The 18,290-nt window shown below is 46.9% G+C and overlaps 1 protein-coding gene across 1 annotated transcript in view; it reads left to right on the forward strand.

The window, feature by feature from the left end:
- The first annotated feature begins 549 nt into the window (after positions 1 to 549).
- The window catches only part of ca16b (carbonic anhydrase XVI b), a 130,624-nt gene continuing 112,883 nt past the window's right edge, over positions 550 to 18,290 (forward strand). Inside the window, exon 1 of the mRNA XM_076036966.1 lies at positions 550 to 1,320. Coding sequence (XP_075893081.1) covers positions 1,236 to 1,320 — 85 coding nt within the window. The 5' untranslated portion in view covers positions 550 to 1,235. The remainder of the gene's footprint in view (positions 1,321 to 18,290) is intronic.

Raw genomic sequence — 18,290 nt, forward strand, 5'->3', positions numbered from 1 at the left:
GTGTGGCCACGGGAGGGTCATTTTAATAATGGGGCCTGGGAGGAAGCAACAAAACACCGAGATGACAGCACGGAGGGAGGGGGATGCAATCAGCGGACTTAACAGGGTATTTTATCTTTTCTGAACAAGGCTTCGGTCCAGTGCTGCAGACCCGTGTGTGTGTGTGTGTGTGTGTGTGTGTGTGATGATGATGATGATGATGATGATGATGATGATGATGATGCAACATGTTTGATGGGACATTTAGGAGGAGGGCAGCAGCAGCAGCAGCAGCAGCCGCCGCGGTACACAGGGACTTAACGACGTGACAATCTGCCCTGAAGTTGCACATTTCGGGGGCTCGGCGCCCATCACTGTGAAGTAGACACAAGGCAGCCTCCGGTTTCCCGTATCCGTCTCATTTCGCGTTCGGCAAATCCGCCCCTCCGACACCCCTCCTCCCCGCCGACTCACCCCACCCACCAACCCCTCACTTCCTTCCCTCCCCTCGCCTGCCTTGCTCCCACCCTCTTCCCTCTTCCCTCTCCCCTGCCTGCCTTGCCTGCCTGCCTGCCTCCTCTTTCCACGCAGCCTGTCCGGCAGGATGGGACCAGTCGCCTGATATCCATGCACGCCCGGCCGCTGCTCCACTTCCTGGATGGAATAATGGGACATTCCCAGCGCCACTTTTATTCCTCTGCGCCGCCCCGGATAATCACATCATAACGACCACGGCGTAATCGATAACATTCGACCACTTTTTTTTCCTTCTCCCCTTCCTCGTAGTTAAGATCAGCGACTGGTCGCCGACCTACCGAGCCACCCCTCCACCACCACCATCCCAGCGCCGCACTTCGGGAATGTCGCTATCTGGAAGCCCGCTACAGGCACGACGGACTCCGACACATTCCAAACACTTTGTGCACAGCTGTGCGGTGCGTGACGTCGCCTTCGCCGGAGCTAAAAGCAGCCGTCGCTCGGACCGGAGGCGAATAAATGTGTGTTTTTGAAAAGGGAGCAGTGACTGTGTCGTCGAGGCGCTGAAAAGAAGAAGAAGAAGGAGAAGAAGAAAAAAAAAAAGCAGGACTTTGATGCTCTGCCTTTCTGGCCGCCGTGCCAACTTCATTTCCAGCTCCGGGGTCGTGCGCATGGGATTTTTCTGTTAGGAGGAAGGAGAGGAAAAGAAGAAGAAAAAAGACTGGGAAACTTTGTCACCCGTTGCCTTTTCCCTCGCTACTCTCGATGAGTAATCTAACATGCGGAGGATACGGGAACCGAGTTGCTGGTGGATTTTATCCTTAATGTTCTTAACCTTGCCCAAACACAAAGACTGTCATCCCGGTAAGTGCTTCTCGCAACACGGGTTAGCACGCGCTCTTAGCCCCAACTACGCTTGCGACCGCACCGTGTTGAATCGCCAATTTTATAACCAAGGGTACACAGCGACTTCCTTTTAATGTCGAGCGGGGAGACATTTTTCACACGCAGCGTGTAGTCTGGGGCCGGGGGAACAGTCACAGGGCCGGGGGGGTAGACTTGTTCGTCCGACGGCTACGGAGCCGTTTAGCCTCTCTTTCCTCTCCGTGCCCGATATTTGCGTGCATGTCATTGATTAGCGGGAGTGTTTCCGCCAACGACCCACGTCTTCAACGTTTGGACCAAACATTGAGCCCGGGTCCCGTTTATGCTGTGCGTGTACTGTATATGTCCGTGTGTGTGTTTTGCATGTGTGCGTGTTGTCCCGCGACTGATGTTTGACCCTGAACGGTTTGGAGCGTTAGCAACAAGAGCACCGGTTTCCTTCTCCGACGGACTCGGCGTGAAGAAGTCGTCAGTTCCAACTGTGCACCGTTAGCTGTTTAACATTCATGCAGCCAGGCGGTCGGCAACGACGTGGAGCCAGTGGCGGAGTTAGCATACTTTATCTCCCGGGGAGGCCACCGAAATGCCCGCGTCCGCGTCAGCCTGTGGTGTTATTTAATTTATCGTGCTATTTACAAGGTGTCCCAAGTTTTAGCCCCTCGCCCCCCCCCACCGCCACCACCATCATCTCTTTACTGCACTCGCCGTCGTGCTTTATGTGGCGGCATGATGCACGTCCCTTCCCCGCTGTCATGTGTTTAGGCAGATGAGAGGATGAGGACGATAGTTAGCGCTGTTGGCTCACGGATGGTCGCTCATGTACGTGGGACGATTTTGTTGCCACAAATCCCGCATTTATCCCAAGAGGAGCGCGGGCGAACAGTTTGGGGTGGGGAAAAAAAAAAAAAAAAAAAAAAAAGGGAATAGCAGTCAGCCCCGCCACGAATGTCACGGTTGAGCATTCATGTGCTCATTTGGGAATTAACTTGAAAGTCCCTGCGTCCAGACTCTGTCCGTGGTTATCCATCACGTCGACACAACGCGACTCTTTCATAGGTGTCGCTATGACGGTTCTTCTGCGTTATGAATACAGACAGGACTTTATTCAGGTCAGACTATGGTGCTGCACATATCTTGTGACAATATCCGTTTCCCCCCTTTCAATAGTGCCCCCCCTCCAAATTAGCTGCTTCCTGTTGCCTCCTCGGACAGGGAAGCATTATTGAGTGAGGGCCAAAACTGACTTGAGGTTAATCATGGGTGATGTCACAGTTGAGGGTTGTTTTGTGATCATCCATAGGTTGCTACGACAGTGGTGGGGAGGGAAACGAACTTAGAGATTTTTTGCTTGCAAAGGGCAAACGCAAGACATTTCCCTGAAAGACATTTTAGGAGTCCTCAAAAGAAGATGGCAGTAATGCTAAATAAACAACCAATTAAAATTGATATTTTTGTTGTTGTTCAAAATATTGTCGCGATCGCATTTTATGAAGGTCCTTCCTCGATTGAAATCCTTGCATGGGTCAAACATTTCATTGTATCATTATTGGGGACGCGGAAATGTGACACACCAGTTGATGAACCTCTCCTTTTGGTCTTTGTCAAAGAAACATCATCTCAGCATGAGCAAATAATGATGTTTTTTTGTATAATAAAATTCACTCTGAATAAAATGCTCAAAGCTAAAATTACCAGTTCCCTGACATCGGCAACTGTGAATGAAAAAAAAAAACCAACCAAACAAAGAGATATTTTTTTTGGTCCCCAACATTGCTGAGGATATTGAAAAACAATTTTGGCCACCAGCATGGCAATGACTCACCGATCCACGTCTGGTCTGGTTCTGTCATTATTCCACTGGGAAGAGGAAGACAGAACAGGTAAGATTTTGGGCTTTACAGTGAATTGCCGACACGTCCAAAAGAGGTATGGCAGTACATATTCTTAGGGTTTTGATTGGTCTCCAACGACTTCTATAGCTCTTTGGTGTATTGTGGCAGCCACACAAAGGCTCAGTTTTTTTAAAAAAATGAAAAACTGAGCAGAATGTTGCGTGGTAGCTGGATGGTCAGTGCTGCTCATTTCAAATGTCAGTGGCTAAGATGTCGCGGCTGATCAGTGTAGAATGTTTCCTCCCCAAGTAATCCCCTCTGCCCCCAAATCCTCTAGTTTTGTGCGTGTGTGGATACTGGGTTTGCAGATTTTATCTTCTGAAGCTTCCAAGCGCCTAACGCAGCTGAGTTTTCTCACCAGACCCCCGAAAGACAGCTTAAAGGCAATGGAGGCCAACTGGCAGACACACTAGGCAGTAATGTCAGACGGCATCAGTGTTATACTGGAACTCTGTTATAGGAACATTTTCACTTAGAAATATCATCGTTTCGGTTGCTTTGATTGAGCGATTTAGGATTCAGGAGTTCACTTAAAGCACAAATGAAAATTCTGCCTTAACCTTTAAGGTCGGGACTAAATGAAATGCATATTACGCCAGCTGAAAACTTTCCGTGAGGCTAAATAAAGTCCACTAACTTAAGACGACTTGCTCAGCTTGTCCTCACTTTCACTTCTGGACCACGCAGCGTCGAAGCTGACTTGTTAATCTGCATGGCTGCTACTTTAATGCTTTTTGAACATGAACAAAATGTCAACACACGGAATTTATTCATGGAGAGGCTTCTGGCAGACCCTAACGCTGTGTTTCAGTTTGATGACTAAACGCTCGTTAGTCGATTCAGGCTACCTCGGGCCATGATCCTGCAGTTAGCCGAATGACTGCAACCAGCTTTAGAGAGACTGATCTGACAACACGGGACTCTCTTCTCCTCCTAAGAGGCACCTCTTCTTAGGCTCATCCTTTCTTAACCTAAGATGTAAGGAAGTTTCTCTAATATGGCCCCTGGTGTTTTAGGTTGGGAGGAAAAAAAAAAAAAATCAAAGGAAGGGAGGATCATTTCATGTCCTGAATTGATGCACACTGGATTTAAAGCCGTAGCTGTCCGTAAAAACCTGGCCTGATTTCCGGGATATGTTCCTCACTCTGCTTCTCTGACATCCTCTTTGTCTTTTTTTCCCCCCCGACTGCTCCCTTGCTTATTGATATTTGGAAAATAAGCATCGGGAAAGAGTTTAGGTAGAACACAAACGCTACGTATTTCTTGTAGAAAGTGCGCGTTCACCCCAAAAACTAAATATAAATGGATATCCTACAAATAATACCACATTGTGTGTGTGTGTGTGTGTGTGTGTGTGTGTGTGTGTGTGTGTGTGTGTGTGTGTGTGTGTGTGTGTGTGTGTGTGTGTGTGTGTGTGTGTGTGTGTGTGTGTGTGTGTGTGTGTGTGTGTGTGTGTGTGTGTGTTATTTTCGAACAGCAGCATTCTGTTGCCAGTTCCTCTGGCGACTGAATGTATGTGAGCGAGCATAGGTATAATTAATTAGGTCCTTATGTACTGCTTCGCCAGCAGGACGCCACCTGTCCAGACGTCAGTGATGATGGCACCAGCATCATTATCATCAAGGTCCTCCTTCAACTTCCCTGGATAATTGGTTCACCGTGCACAGCGCTGACAAAACATCTTAGAACTAACTTTCTGCAGCTTTAGGAAAAAAAAAAAAAAAAGCGGCATCAATAACATATGCTTGGTGTTGATGGAGGGTGGGTTCTGTTGTCCCCGCGGCAGCTGCCTGTGCCGCCCACTGAAATGGTCCAATGGGGAGACGTTGCAACTGTAATCGTGTTTCACTCATGCAGATAATTCAGTGTTTATCCTTTTTTTTTTTTTTTTCTTTCTTTTTTGCGAGTGACGCTCGCTCTTTGTTTGTCGCCGTCAAACTTAATGACCGGCTTATGTGGCTGCACTGGATACAGTTGGAGGGAAAGAAAAAAAGGCATTTGGTTAATAATATGGCGCCGCAACAGCACCGGCTTGAGACTGTACTTGCGATCTGGAGAACAATTGTGAATTGGTGTTCCTGTTGGCACTTGATTGTGGTGTTTAAGCGTTGACCTCTGTTGGAGAAAGTAGCCCAGCGTGATTTCCTCACAGAACGTCGGCTGCGACGGTCATCTGAGAAAATGGCTCCCGATGAGCAACTGCATTAATTTTGCATTTTTGCTTTACAAAAGCATGGACATTTCTCTTCGATAGCCAGCCAGCTATGTCAATGTGCGATGGTCTTGTGGGCAATTTTAACACGCCTGAGGGATGAGTGTAGATTATGGTTGTCCTTGTCATTTTTAATACAGGTGAACATTGCGAATATTCTGGACTACTGTAAAAATTTTCTTAGCGCAGCACTAACTAGTTTAAGAAGTCTTTGGCAGCAATGTGTTACTACATTATATAAATTCTTGGATCACACAGTAACCTAATAAAATATATTCTATGTTCAAATAAATGCAGAAATAAATAAATATATATATGTCTCCCCCCCCCCTCCCAGGCCATTTATTTGAACAGTTGAACAGTTGAAGTCATGCGCTGTGTTTTTGTTGGGGGGGGGGGGGGGGGGGTGACTCTTTGAACCGTATAGGTTCTCTGACAAAGAGTCATTGTAAGAAATGACAGAGGGTGCAGTGTGTTGGTATGTTGGTCGCTGCACATGCACCACACATCAAGTATGTTTGTCTCTTGTTGTGGTCCTACAATTTAGTGAACCCCATTTCTACGCAAAATGCGTGCGCAGAAATGAGGAAAGTTCGTACTCTTGCTTGCTCTGCGAAAAAACACAGTTCTGAAAGACAGCACTTTGTGATGTCACAATCGGCACTGATACCTCATCCATAATAAAACACCCCCAGCCAGGTGTTTGTTCTCATTTAGCTCGCTGCTTGCGGCCGCTTAAATATGAATGTGAATATGAAGAGCAACAAGAATTTTTTTTTTTTTTTTAGCAAGGAGCTATGACTAACTAAAAACAACGGGCTAATTATGCTGTTAATTTAATTGACCGATGCAGTTTTTCATTTAATTTACCATGTTGGGCTATGCCCTCCCAGTCCAAATGGAAAAAGGAATGATGAAGCTGCAAACCCCACTGTGAATCCTGGGATTTTTTAAACATCGGAAAAAGATTTAAAAAAAGTTTTTTTTGCATTTTTTTTTTTAATCTTCCCTGCTTCCTCGCTGACTGAAACCGAGAAGGGCGGGTTGGGAGGAGGAATCCACGGCACGTAACTTGTCCCCCTCTCAATAACAATCAACGGAAGTCAATGGCATTGATTTTTCGCACTGCAAAATCAATGCCATCGGTATCTTTAAAGTGATGTATGTGGCCGGGGTAGCGCTGCTAAATGGGGACCATTAGTTTAAATAGCAGCCGAGCTCGCGCCCCCAGCTAATTAGCACCGCGCCGGACCACCGCTGCGCGTCTCTTCAAAGGGGGGGGGGGGAAGTCACCGCGGGCGGCATGGGGCCGCGCTCAACTGGGTTCCTCGGCCGCCCGCTCTCTCCACGACGTCCGCCTGTGACCCGACTCCTCCGAGACCTCCGGCGGCCCGTCTGACAACACGCACTACATAGGTGATTTACCGCGGCCCAGGCTGGTTCTGCGGCCCAGGGGGATGACGGGAGACGCGGGGAGGCGGGCTTGAAGCGTATGGGTGGAAGCATCGGAGCCGAGCGGCGGCAAGGGGGAGGGGGGAGGCTGTGCAGAGCTGGAGTATTCTTTTTTTTTTTCCTCTCATGCTCTGGTGTACCTCGCTTTCTTTTGACATATTTCTTTTTTTTTTTAAATATAGCATCTTTGAACAAAGTAAGTTTTATGGGGAGATTATGGCACAGTAAGGGTTTGTCCTAATTTTATATAAAACTGGAGTCCTCAGAGTGCTCTCTCACTTTCTCTCTCACTTTCTCTCTCACTTTCTCTCTCACTTTCTCTCTCTCTCCCTCTCTCTCTCGCTCTCCCTCACCCCACCAACTAGATTATTGCCTTACATAAGAAAAGGGCTTTGGAGACTATTCGACAATGCTGTATTTTTAGGGTTTACGGTTCTATTTGACTTAATTGTGAGATTGTGAGTTCATGCAATATTCAAATGACAATGCGGCTACTGGTGTTTTTTTTTTTGTGTGTTTTTTGTGTGTTTTTTTTTTTTACTCATTATTGTATGTAAAATAATCATTCCCCCTGGAACCAAATTTGATTAAATGGTTGTTGTTGTTTTTTTTTACTTTGACAAATCCTCTCTCCCAAGAGTCTCAAGGCACAGCTTCGATACAGTAAAATCACCCCATCACAACTGCAGCTTCGGTACATCTAGAAATCAAAAACCCGTTTCAAAAGTCCTCGACCGCAGCTCCTGGTGCGTCCGGTCTGGTTCGCAGATTGGCCCATTTTCAGTCAGCATGGAGAAATGTGCTGATGACAATGTTGGCCCAATACAGACTCGGAAACAGCTTCTATCTCCAAGCTGTTGGACGTGGCCTCACTCCATCCTGAGACACTCAGTCAAATGTACATTTTGGGCGCAGTTTCTTTTTCGAGGGAGAAAAATAAAGTACATCATTGGAGCAGGTCACTAACTCGGCCTCTACACACCTTCATGCATAGTGACTCTCGATATTTAAAAAAAAAAATGCATATATACATGTTTTTTTTTTTTTATTATTATTCCGAAAAAAAGCATTGCTAGCTCATATCATCTTTACTTCTTTTTCGTATCTCATGCTTGCTCACTCTCACACACACACACGCACACACACACACACACACACACACACACACACACATTAGTGTGCTATACTTTTAGAACATGCTGCTAAATTAGGAGCCACTTAACTGTTTGTCATCGTTCCTTCGACGGCGACAATATAGGTCGATTCCACTCTATTTTACCTGCATTCCAACAGCTATTCAAGAGATCCGCTGTCATTTGCTTTGCAAAGTCCATCTCAGCCCATTTGGTTACCTTTAAAATCAACCGAGTGACACTTTATCACTGCGTTTTCAAAACCAGACTGCGCTGGTGCTAGCTAGACAGCTAGCTAGCGTCTGCTAGCCGGCAGTAAAATGAAGTGGAACACTACGTTTGATGCGAGCCGGGCATCGCGACACCGGCGCTTTAATTCATGCGGCAATTATATTAATATGACGTTGATTGTGATTAAACAGTTTGTTTGTCTAACTTATGCTAATCGGGACAATCAGTCATTTCTTTATCACCGGGCGGGTGTGTATGGTGGAGTTGACTCCCTCTTCCAGCCAAGATACTCCAAGCTGGTCACGGCAGCATTTAATCATTTAGAATGACTCACAGTCACTTCGCTCCAAATCATTTCATTTGTCCGAGCAGCATCTGACCCGTATATGCGCGCACACGCACACACACACACACACACACACACACACACACGCACACTGGACTGGACTGGACTGGATAGGGCTGGCTGGCACTACACAAAGGGAAAACGCTGTTGGGGGGGGAAACTAGTGCACTTCTTTTTTTTTTCTGCCCCCCCCCCTCATTTCATTTGCTTCGGGAGACTTGTAATTAATGTCCATGCAATAAGGCGCTGTCACTGGAGGACATGTACTGCTGCACTCAAGGACTTGGCCATATCAATAAATGCCCAGTGTCCTTCATTTACCACAACCTCTTTCCCTTTAAAGAATTGGGCCGCGGCGGGGCTCTGTGTCAGCCTTACTTACAGCCGAAGTGACGGTCAATGCTGCCTTTTGGTGGGTTGAGACAATGGGACCTTCAGGCTCTCTTTTCCTTCCTCGTGTCATTGTGGGTCAGCGGAACATGTGTTTGCTTTGTTCTGCCTTCTCCCTTGTTGTTTTTTTTTCTCTCTCCCTTTTTTTTGTTGTTCTTCCTGCCTCCGCGGTCAAGCTCGCCTCATCCTGGGCAGAATAAAATCAAGCAAAACTGAGGCTGTGGCTTTCACAAGGCTCATTTCCCCCCCCCCCCCCAACCCCCCACCCCCAACTTCCCATTGTAAATTAAGGCACTAAAGATATGTGATCAGGCTGTGCATATCTTATCAAGCTCAAGGTTTTCTCTTGCAGCATGCAAAATAAGACCGTTGAATGAGAATGAAGTCGCATGCGCTGCGTTTCACATTTGCATTAGTCACAGCGAGCGGCTTCGGAGATTCCTCGCTCCGGAACGTATTAGCGATAGCGGACCCGCCGTGCATTTAGGTCGCTTGTACTTTATCAGCTCCGGCGTTTCCCACTCTTGATGCGTCAACGGCGGCCGCACTCCGATCTCCGGGTGCTCTTGTCCAACCATTACAACCTTGGCTATTTGCAGGGCGCGCGCAAGATTTCTCCAGATTAAAAAAAATCGATCAGGAACTCCAGTTTACCTGATTACATGGGATGCTTGGTAATGCGATCCACATACTGTAGTTTGTTGTTTTGTTTTGTTTTTTTTTGGGGGGGGGGGTAAATAAATGATGCTTCATTCACCCACATGGAAGGAAATTCAAGTTGTCCAGGAGCTCAACGTTCATTAGTTTATGTTTTCATTTTGTATTTATTCCTCTCCTGGATGCAGCAGAAGGAGATGCTGAGTTTATATTCCCCCGTAACTCACCGGCTCGCTCTCTTATTTCCCTTTACTCATGCGTCTGCAATGGCGCTACGGTCGATCATAGTACACATTGAATGCGACATCTATCTGTTCTGAATGTAATCCTGAAGTGACCCGGGTGCGCAAAAAGAGGTCCCGAGGTGACGTGTGTGTGTGTGTGTGTGTGTGTGTGTGTGTGTGTGTGTGTGTGTGTGTGTGTGTGTGTGTGTGTGTGTGTGTGTGTGTGTGTGTGTGTGTGTGTGTGTGTGTGTGTGTGTGTGTGTGTCACTTCATTTGTAATTTCCAAGCAACCCAGAAGGACGTTCAACCATATCTGCGACTGCCTGTCTGTTCCACTGCCTCGGCAAGACGCTCCTTCCCCGGCGACCCACATTAGCTCGCTGCTCCTCCTCTTCCTCCTCCCGGGAGGCACAATTGTGACGTTTGTCCCATTTCAGTGACGTAAAAGTTGGATCAATGCAACCAGGAGTTTCTGATAGGAGTCGCGTCGCACAATGCCAGGTGCGTATCGGAATCGGGGGGGCCGCGCACGCCTGGGTGGGAAGGAAGGGGAATTGCGCCGTTAAAACGGTCTTCAAAAGATCCGATTGGGGTCACGTGTGAGCGGAAAGAAGAAAACGGATTCGTTCCACTTTTTCTTGCGGCCAAAGAGCAAACGTGTGCACGTTGAGGGCGTTTCGACACCAAGGCGTGGCTGTAAGGAGTGTGTGTTGACCCTGTCCGACCAGTATCTTCGTGATGCAAAGAATTAGTTCTTTTTTTTTCCCCCCTGCGCACGTGCAAAAATATCGACTCTGTTTTCGTATTTGAGCGAAACGGCAGCGAAACGCTCAGATGAGCTTTAAAAAAAAAAACGAGACGCCATGCAAACTTGACAGCCGCAGCGTTCTGTAGAATGAAGCCAGGAGCAAAGAGGCACGTTCTTTTTATAGGCTGCTATCAAAACACCTCTATTAAAACAAATAAAAAATAAATCCGTCTTCAGCACTGACAGAAATTGATTTTTTTTCTTATTAAAGATGGAAACAAAATGAAGAAGAGCGAAGAAAAAACAACACACAATGGAGCGTTTAAAGATTCGTTTTATGACAATCCTGTATGTTCTGGGGGAAAAAAAAAGCCACGCCGCCTCATATTAATCGTGACTGAAGTATCACTCAAGCTGTTCAGAAACTAAAACATGACAACACTCCAGGTCTCCAGGTAAAGGCTGGCTTGCTAATTTGTGCTCCCGACCCCAACGGGGGACGACACTCGGCGTAGCTTCGGGGCAAACAAAGTTTGCCTTTTCTTTTTCTTTTTTTTAACTTCCAGCGTTGGAGTTATATTTAACATAACTGCTGATAAGTTGCGATGACATCGCCAACTCCAGAGATTGTCACCGCGGCGCAGCCGCGTCACATTGCTCTTATCGCCTCGGTTTTAATGAGTGTTGCAGAGACAAAAATCAAGCCGCTCAAGTTCTGCGAACACAAAAAACAAAAACTTGCACGGCTTATTTTTAAAAATGCGCCCCGGCGCAGAGTTTACTAGCCGGGGGCATGTATGAATGTCGGGACCTGAGCAGTTTTCAATCAGCGTTTATTGTTAACAAGGCTTTTACGTGGCACTGAATCATCCTGAGAGGCAACCACCCCCAGCCCCCCCACCCCCTCCACCACCACCACCACCACCACCACCACCCCCATGCAAAGCAAATGGACCTGTTGATTAAAGATGGCAAAAGACACCTAATGAAGTGGTTTTGGGGAAGTAAAAAGAAATAAATAATAAAATAACACAAAGTGCTGTCCCATGATTCTCCACTGCGAGTTACGAGATGTTTAGAGAAGAGGGGGGGGGGGGGGGGGGCTTCAGTGAGCATCCCTAATGCTGCTCGCTGATCGTCGGATGTAAAACATCTAATGTAAATTTGGACTTTGGTCTAGTTTTCTTTGGTGCGGCGCCGGAGGGACTTGCGGGGGGGACATATTCTTTTGTTTGTCAGACATAACTCAAACTGTTTTTTTTTTTGTTTGTTTTTTTTTTTTTTTTTGGGGGGGGGGGGGGGGGCTCTTTTTTTTTATATTTAAAAGCATCAAGCGGTGAGGCAGACAGGAGAACAGATTTAGACGCAGCGCCCAGAAGGCTGTCGATCACGAGAAGGGCCGTCTGTTCCCTCTGGTTTACCTCATTCTGCCCCCCCCCCCCCCATCTTGCTGCGTCAACGTCTTCTCTATCAGATCGGTTATTTTCCCCTATGCAAGGTAGGTTTTTCCACGTCTGTTCTGCCCCCCCCCCCCCCACCTCTCACCTCCTCCTTGCTGTTGAGAGAATGACAGGGTGCTGCAAAGTAGAGCCTCATGCCCCGCCCCCTGCCCCTCGCCGCCACCTTTTTAATTGAGCCCCTCAGCACTGGCTGGTCTCGGAGAATCCAATGCAAACACTGCCTTGATGTTCACCCCCTCCTTCTCTCAGTGCAGTGCTAAAACTCATTTTATTAGTAAGCTGTCAATTGCGTTTCCACCCTTGCTAGGTTACCCTACCCTGAGAAATCATTCCCAAGGCTCTGTGTGTTTTTTTTTCCTTTTCTTTTTTCTGCCCCGTCGGCTTTAGAATGAGATTGATGTCGTGTTTGTTCCTCTCGCACACTTAAACTTACTTGGAATCGCCATGGGAGCCTTCTATTTTGAGAGAAAGCCGTGACAGGCAGCCCAATGAAGGACATTGCTGTTTTAACCCGTTACCAAAAGAGCAACAGAGTCTTTCATATGGGTTTACCTTTTCATTTTGATTCATTTTGAAGACATTTATTTATTTATTTATTTTTTAGATTTCTTTCTTAGAAAAATGAATTTGCCACATAAAAGACCCGGAATGACTGGACAGCGAAAATTGCAACAGTTTCTCTTTGTTTTTGAATGAAGCAGGAAGGTCTAGAAGTTGACCTATCGGTCCTCGCTGTTAGAAATGCAAATACAACCAGCGTTTAAACCCTCCTCACAGTGGAACTCCTCATTAAAAAATGGGTTTGAGCATCGCGGCGGCTCCCCTGTGACGCTGCAGTATATTTCGGGGAGACGGCGCCTTGTGCGCGGTCTGTCCTCATATAGGCCGCCCACAGACGCGTCCGTCTCTCTCGGCTCTACCGCAGTGTGACAGCACCTGTGCACCATTGTCACCGCTAATCCGATCCTAACATCATAACAAGTGTTTACTTGAGCGCAGGAGACTGGTTTCCAGGTAACTGGTACTCACGGAGGGATTGCGGAGATCATCCGTTCACTTGAAGCCAGGTGGGAGCTGGCAGCCACTCGGCAGCCCTGCAGTTTTCAAAGGCTGCGTTGCTGTCATGTCGGAATTGCGTTCTTTGATAAGCGCGCAAAAGACGACGACGAGGCGCCGTCCCGTACGATAAAAATACATACTTTAAGACGGAAGTATTTTATTGTATTTTTCATCACGACGCGACGGCAAAGTTAAAGCCGCGCCCGGCGGTTTCCGCCTTCAGTGGATCGCGAACAGAGTTGTGGAATTGTCCAATAAAAGCTGAATCTATTTGCTCACCTCCTCAATAATGCAGGCGTTTGGAAACAGCCGCCCGAGGAGTCTGAAAAGTTCAGGTTTGGGAGGGGATAATAATAGCAACAGCAAAGCCCCTACAACTCATCATTAATCCAATAAACAGGCTGCCAAGCGGCTTCCCAACAACTTCGGTTGATACGCGCCTTTTGCAAATTCTGTTAACATAATGTCAGTCGGAAAGGTGTGTGGATATGTGCAAATTAGTGTTGCACCCTGCGCCGATACTGGAGGAGCGACTGCTGCTCGCAACGGCGCAGTGCGGACTTTTTCTGGCGCTGGTGATACTTTATGAATGACAGCGTCTGACGTGTTGTTCGACATGCGTCGCAAGTTGGGGTTCGTTATTTTTTTTTTATTTTTTTTGCTCGAGGTTCCTCAGGCTGTCAGGGCGACGGAAGGTCATCAGCGAGTCTATCTTCAGTGTGAGATCTTTAAACTTAATCAGGTTGCAGTGCAGAAAAGCTGCTTCCAATCACTCGCTTGCTTGAACCCAGTGGTTCTACCAACGTCCTGTCTCCACACCTCTATCTGTTCAGACACGGGGTTCCACGTTATGGCAGCGTATCAGATGATCAGATGGGTTTTCAAGTGCAACAGGCTCAACTGGACACGTTTACTGTCGCCATGATGAACGATCTTTGTTATTGCGAGATTTTAATCGAGATTTTATCGTTTTCTGCAGCATCATTCATTCATTCATTTTCCATACCCGCTTAGTCCCGAGCTCAGGGTCACGGGGGTCTGCTGGAGCCTATCCCAGCTGTCTTAGGGTGAAGGCAGGGTGACACCCTGGACAAGTCGCCAGTTCATCGCAGGGCCACATAGAAACAGACAACCATTCACACTCACATGCACACCTACGGACAATTTAGAGTTTTCAATTGACCTCACATGCATGTTTTTGGAGTGTGGGAGGAAGCCGGAGAACCCGGAGAGAACCCACGACCTAACCACTGCGCCACCGTGTCGCCCTTTCTGCAGTATAAATAACACTAAAACTCGTGCGATAAGTTGGCATGGCCAGCCCGTCATATAGTTTGGCAGCGGCGTCATGCTAGAATGAGACGCCGATCTATTCCATTGATCGAGAACCTCGGTGGTACTCCCCGCAAAGGCTAGCGTAAATTCGAGATTGCCATTAAGAAGGTAAATTTAAAAACAATATTGAAACTGATGATAGAAATTGTGAAAAATGTTATGTGAAAACACAGCGTCGCTTTGTTGTGCTCCCTACTGCTGTTGTGTCACGGCTTTCATCTTGTATGTTTTTGTCCTGGTGCTCTCCCTGGGTCTTTGTTGTGGACTCCTTTCAGTGTTATTCTCAGAATACTTTGTCACGGATGTTGTCTCGAAAGCGGCACAGCCTTCACGTAGAGTGCACTTGTGGTCCAGTGCTCGCGTGGAAAACAAGGAAAAAAAACAAAACATCATAAGCGAAAAAAAACAAAAAACGTCCCACACCATAACACGTCAACATCAATTTTCTGTTGGTATGGCTCGAGATTCTATTCAATATCGATTCAAATGCCGTGGAAGCGCACATGGGTGACAGAAACTGCCCTCTGAATTAATAAAAGTGCATTCTGATACGGTGACATTTACCTGTTCCTTCGCTGCTCTTCACACTCAAGAGGACCCGAGCGATGGCTTGTGCGTTACGCGTCTAGCTAGCTGGCATTCTTTAAATTGCAATTATGGTACAAAATCTGCCCCGTGTTTCGCGCTGGCAAATTGGCCTCGCCACTCCATCATCGCTTGAGTTGCGGCCAAGCGCCGCTCAATTGAAAGCTGTTTTTTTTTCTCCTGTTTTTTTCCTCCCCCTCCGCACTGGCTTTGTTTGGACCTACCACTGTGCACATTGGATCGCCTGTTTATTGGCCTTGTTTGTTTTACCGCAAATTTGACCACATGTAGGTGATGAAATCCATGCCAAGGTGGCTTCGGTAAGTTTTGATGTGCGGAGTCGAGCGTGGAGCTCCGTTAACGAAATCTGCTGAGAAGTAGGTAACGGCCTTTGTGTGTGTGTGTGTGTGTGTGTGTGTGTGTGTGTGTGTACACGGGCTAGGATGAGAAAAGAGAGTTGGACTAGAGGAGCTGCGGTCTTGGAGATGTCCTCAGCTGACATGACTTACTGTGCAGCACAGGCTGGCGTGAACGAGAGCTGGAATAGTCCCATAGATCATTTTCTCTAATTTCTAACCGGCTTCCTGTAACATGCCAAGACAAAAAAAAAAAAAAGTCTTCCAGTGCAGTTCTTTTTCAAACAAATCATCTTATTTTTTGGAGCGCAGAATCGGGACTCCGCGTATCCATCATTTTAATAGTGGCGTTTTTCTCCCCGGTAAACAACTTTGTGTACTCTACTCACTAGAATAAAGATTGGGATTTATTACTTTATTTGGAAGACAATGGCACTGTCGCACTTCTGTGTTGGAGAGGTGCAATAAAATTCCTTGGAAGAGTCCCTGGAGAGGGCCAAGATGGCTCCAATAGCACTGCGTTGGTCAGGCCAATAAAACAAACCGCTATTAAATCAAGCTAGCTGGAAGAAAAAAATAAATATAGAAAAAGCAAAAAAAACTGTTACCTGCAGTACTTTGTGGCCCTGAGCATCTCGTAGTGTAACCGGCATGTCAGTTATGTGAGGTTGCTGCAAATTTGTTAACAGCTGGAGACAAATAATTGAAAAAGTGGGAGAAAAAGGCAGCTGACTGTCAGTCTGCCGGTGTGAAAATGAGATTATTTCCCATAACTCTTGAACATGTTGCCGTGCTATTTTTAGGGGCGAAATGTAATTAAATTCAAAGATATATTTTCTAAAGATAATTAATTCATCTTGCATTGTAAGGGGGGGGGGGAGAAAAAAAAAAAAACCTCACAGCTCCAATGTGCACGACCTTCGCGTGGAGGGGAAGAAAAAAAAAGGAGAAGGAAATTATTTCCCGCCTGCATAAAATTTACATGAATTAATGCGTAAGGAATCTCGGAGACATTATTCAGGGAAAACATGGAGCCAACAGGCAGCGGCGATGATATTATAACCAACAGCATTCATGTGATACGTCAGTTTATTTTATCGTACTGCAAGTATCTCTACAAGGAGAGGTGTTTTTTTTTTTTTTTTTTCCCCGTCCGCGGTGAATTCTTTGGGTGCAGCGGATCTGAGGGTGGAGTTTGACAAAATTGTCATTACTCGAGCAAAACGCCGCTCCTTGGATCTGTCTTTTTCGAGGGAGGGGCTGGGGGGGGGCCGCCGTAAACTGCATCGAGCAAAACCGCGGGGAGGGCCGCCGACAATGGTGTTGCAGCGATATCAAAGGCAAGCGCACCTCAAGGTTTTATTTATCATTTCTAAATTCAGCCTTCAAGTATTGATCAGAGTTTGGCATGAAAAAATCATTTAGAGAGCTCGGGAGGAGGGTTGAGTGCTTGTATGGCCCCGGGCAGGTGTGAAGAGCCGGTTTGGAAGTGATGCATACTAAGTCCTACTGCGCCGGTATTATTTATGGATAGCATTGAGTCACTTGGCCAGTGAACTGCTGGATAGGTATTTATCATCACCACCAGGCACATGTTTCCTGCAAAGTTTCATTTCCAAAGGTCTCGCGCTCCAGCTTTCAGCTCATTCTTGGAATCCAACTGCCTTTTTTTTTTTTTTCTTTTTCTTTTTTTCTCTCGCAAAGATGCATCCAGTTTTTCCAATGCGCATTTTTTTCCCCCACCCGACGTTAATGCTCGTTTTTTTTTTCCTGATAAAACGCCGCCTGTGCCGTTTTCTGTGCTGAACTTTGCTCACAATCACCATTTTACTTATCTTTTTTTTTTTTTTTTTTTCTGGATCCTCATGATCTCACGCTGTGATCGACCAGATTATATATTTTGAAGCCATTCGAACACATTGACGTTGAATCCAAACGGATTGAACTGAAACAATAATTTCCTATGATACTGAATCGTAATCGAGCGTTGGTGGGGCTTTTATTTAGCTTTTCTAGGGGGATCTTGTTGTGCCGGTAGTCGGCCGACCCGGCCGTTGCTCTTGTCGGTTTAGTGCGGCGAAATGCAGATGGGCTGCAAACGCCGAAGGTCTTTTATTTTTTTGCCTTTTAATTAACTGGACTGTTTATCTGTTTCCATAAGCGTCATCCCGCCCACTGCCCAGGCGCTGCATTGTTCTCTGGTGTCCAGCAGAAATGGAAGCCGCGCGTATATAGCCGCTGTGTCCGGTGGAAATGCACACATACACTCACACGTGCACTCTCTCTCTCACACACTCACACACACACACACACACACACACATTCTAGAGCCGAGACTAAAGCTCTGCTGCCTTTCTCGCAGTGGAGACGTCTGGGGAAATTGGGCCACTTGCATGGAGTTGTGTCAAAAGTCGAGCGAGCACTAAAACGTTAGCACGAAGCAAATGATTTTTATATCCCGCGCGCATATGTTAACGGCTACAGCCGCTTTCATTATTTATTTATTTTTTTCCCCTTTTCAGATTTATCTGGTTTTTATGATCGTGGGAAGCCAAAACCGTAATTGAAATTGAAATCTGATTAATTGGCCGGCCCCAGTGCGCTGGCGCGTGCTGCATACTAACGGAAGAGAACGCGCAGTGGCTCCGGGTTGGGGCGGGGGAGGGGTTGTTCGCAGCCACCGAGTGCCACTCTTGGAATTTCTTTGATTTCTGCTCTCCCCTCTCCCACGACCCCCGGGAGCCCGGTTTCGGGCAAAGGTGGACGAGATAAATCGGATTCACCGCGTAATCGACGGCACGGGTTAATGCCGGCCGACAGTCGGCCCGTTAATTGCTCTCTGCCAATCGACCAATCAGATGCCGTCCGT

Source organism: Nelusetta ayraudi, unplaced genomic scaffold, assembly GCF_046127955.1.
Source record: "Nelusetta ayraudi isolate G7.1 ecotype Tasmania unplaced genomic scaffold, CSIRO-AGI_Nayr_v1 ptg000050l, whole genome shotgun sequence".
Taxonomy (NCBI): domain Eukaryota; kingdom Metazoa; phylum Chordata; class Actinopteri; order Tetraodontiformes; family Monacanthidae; genus Nelusetta; species Nelusetta ayraudi.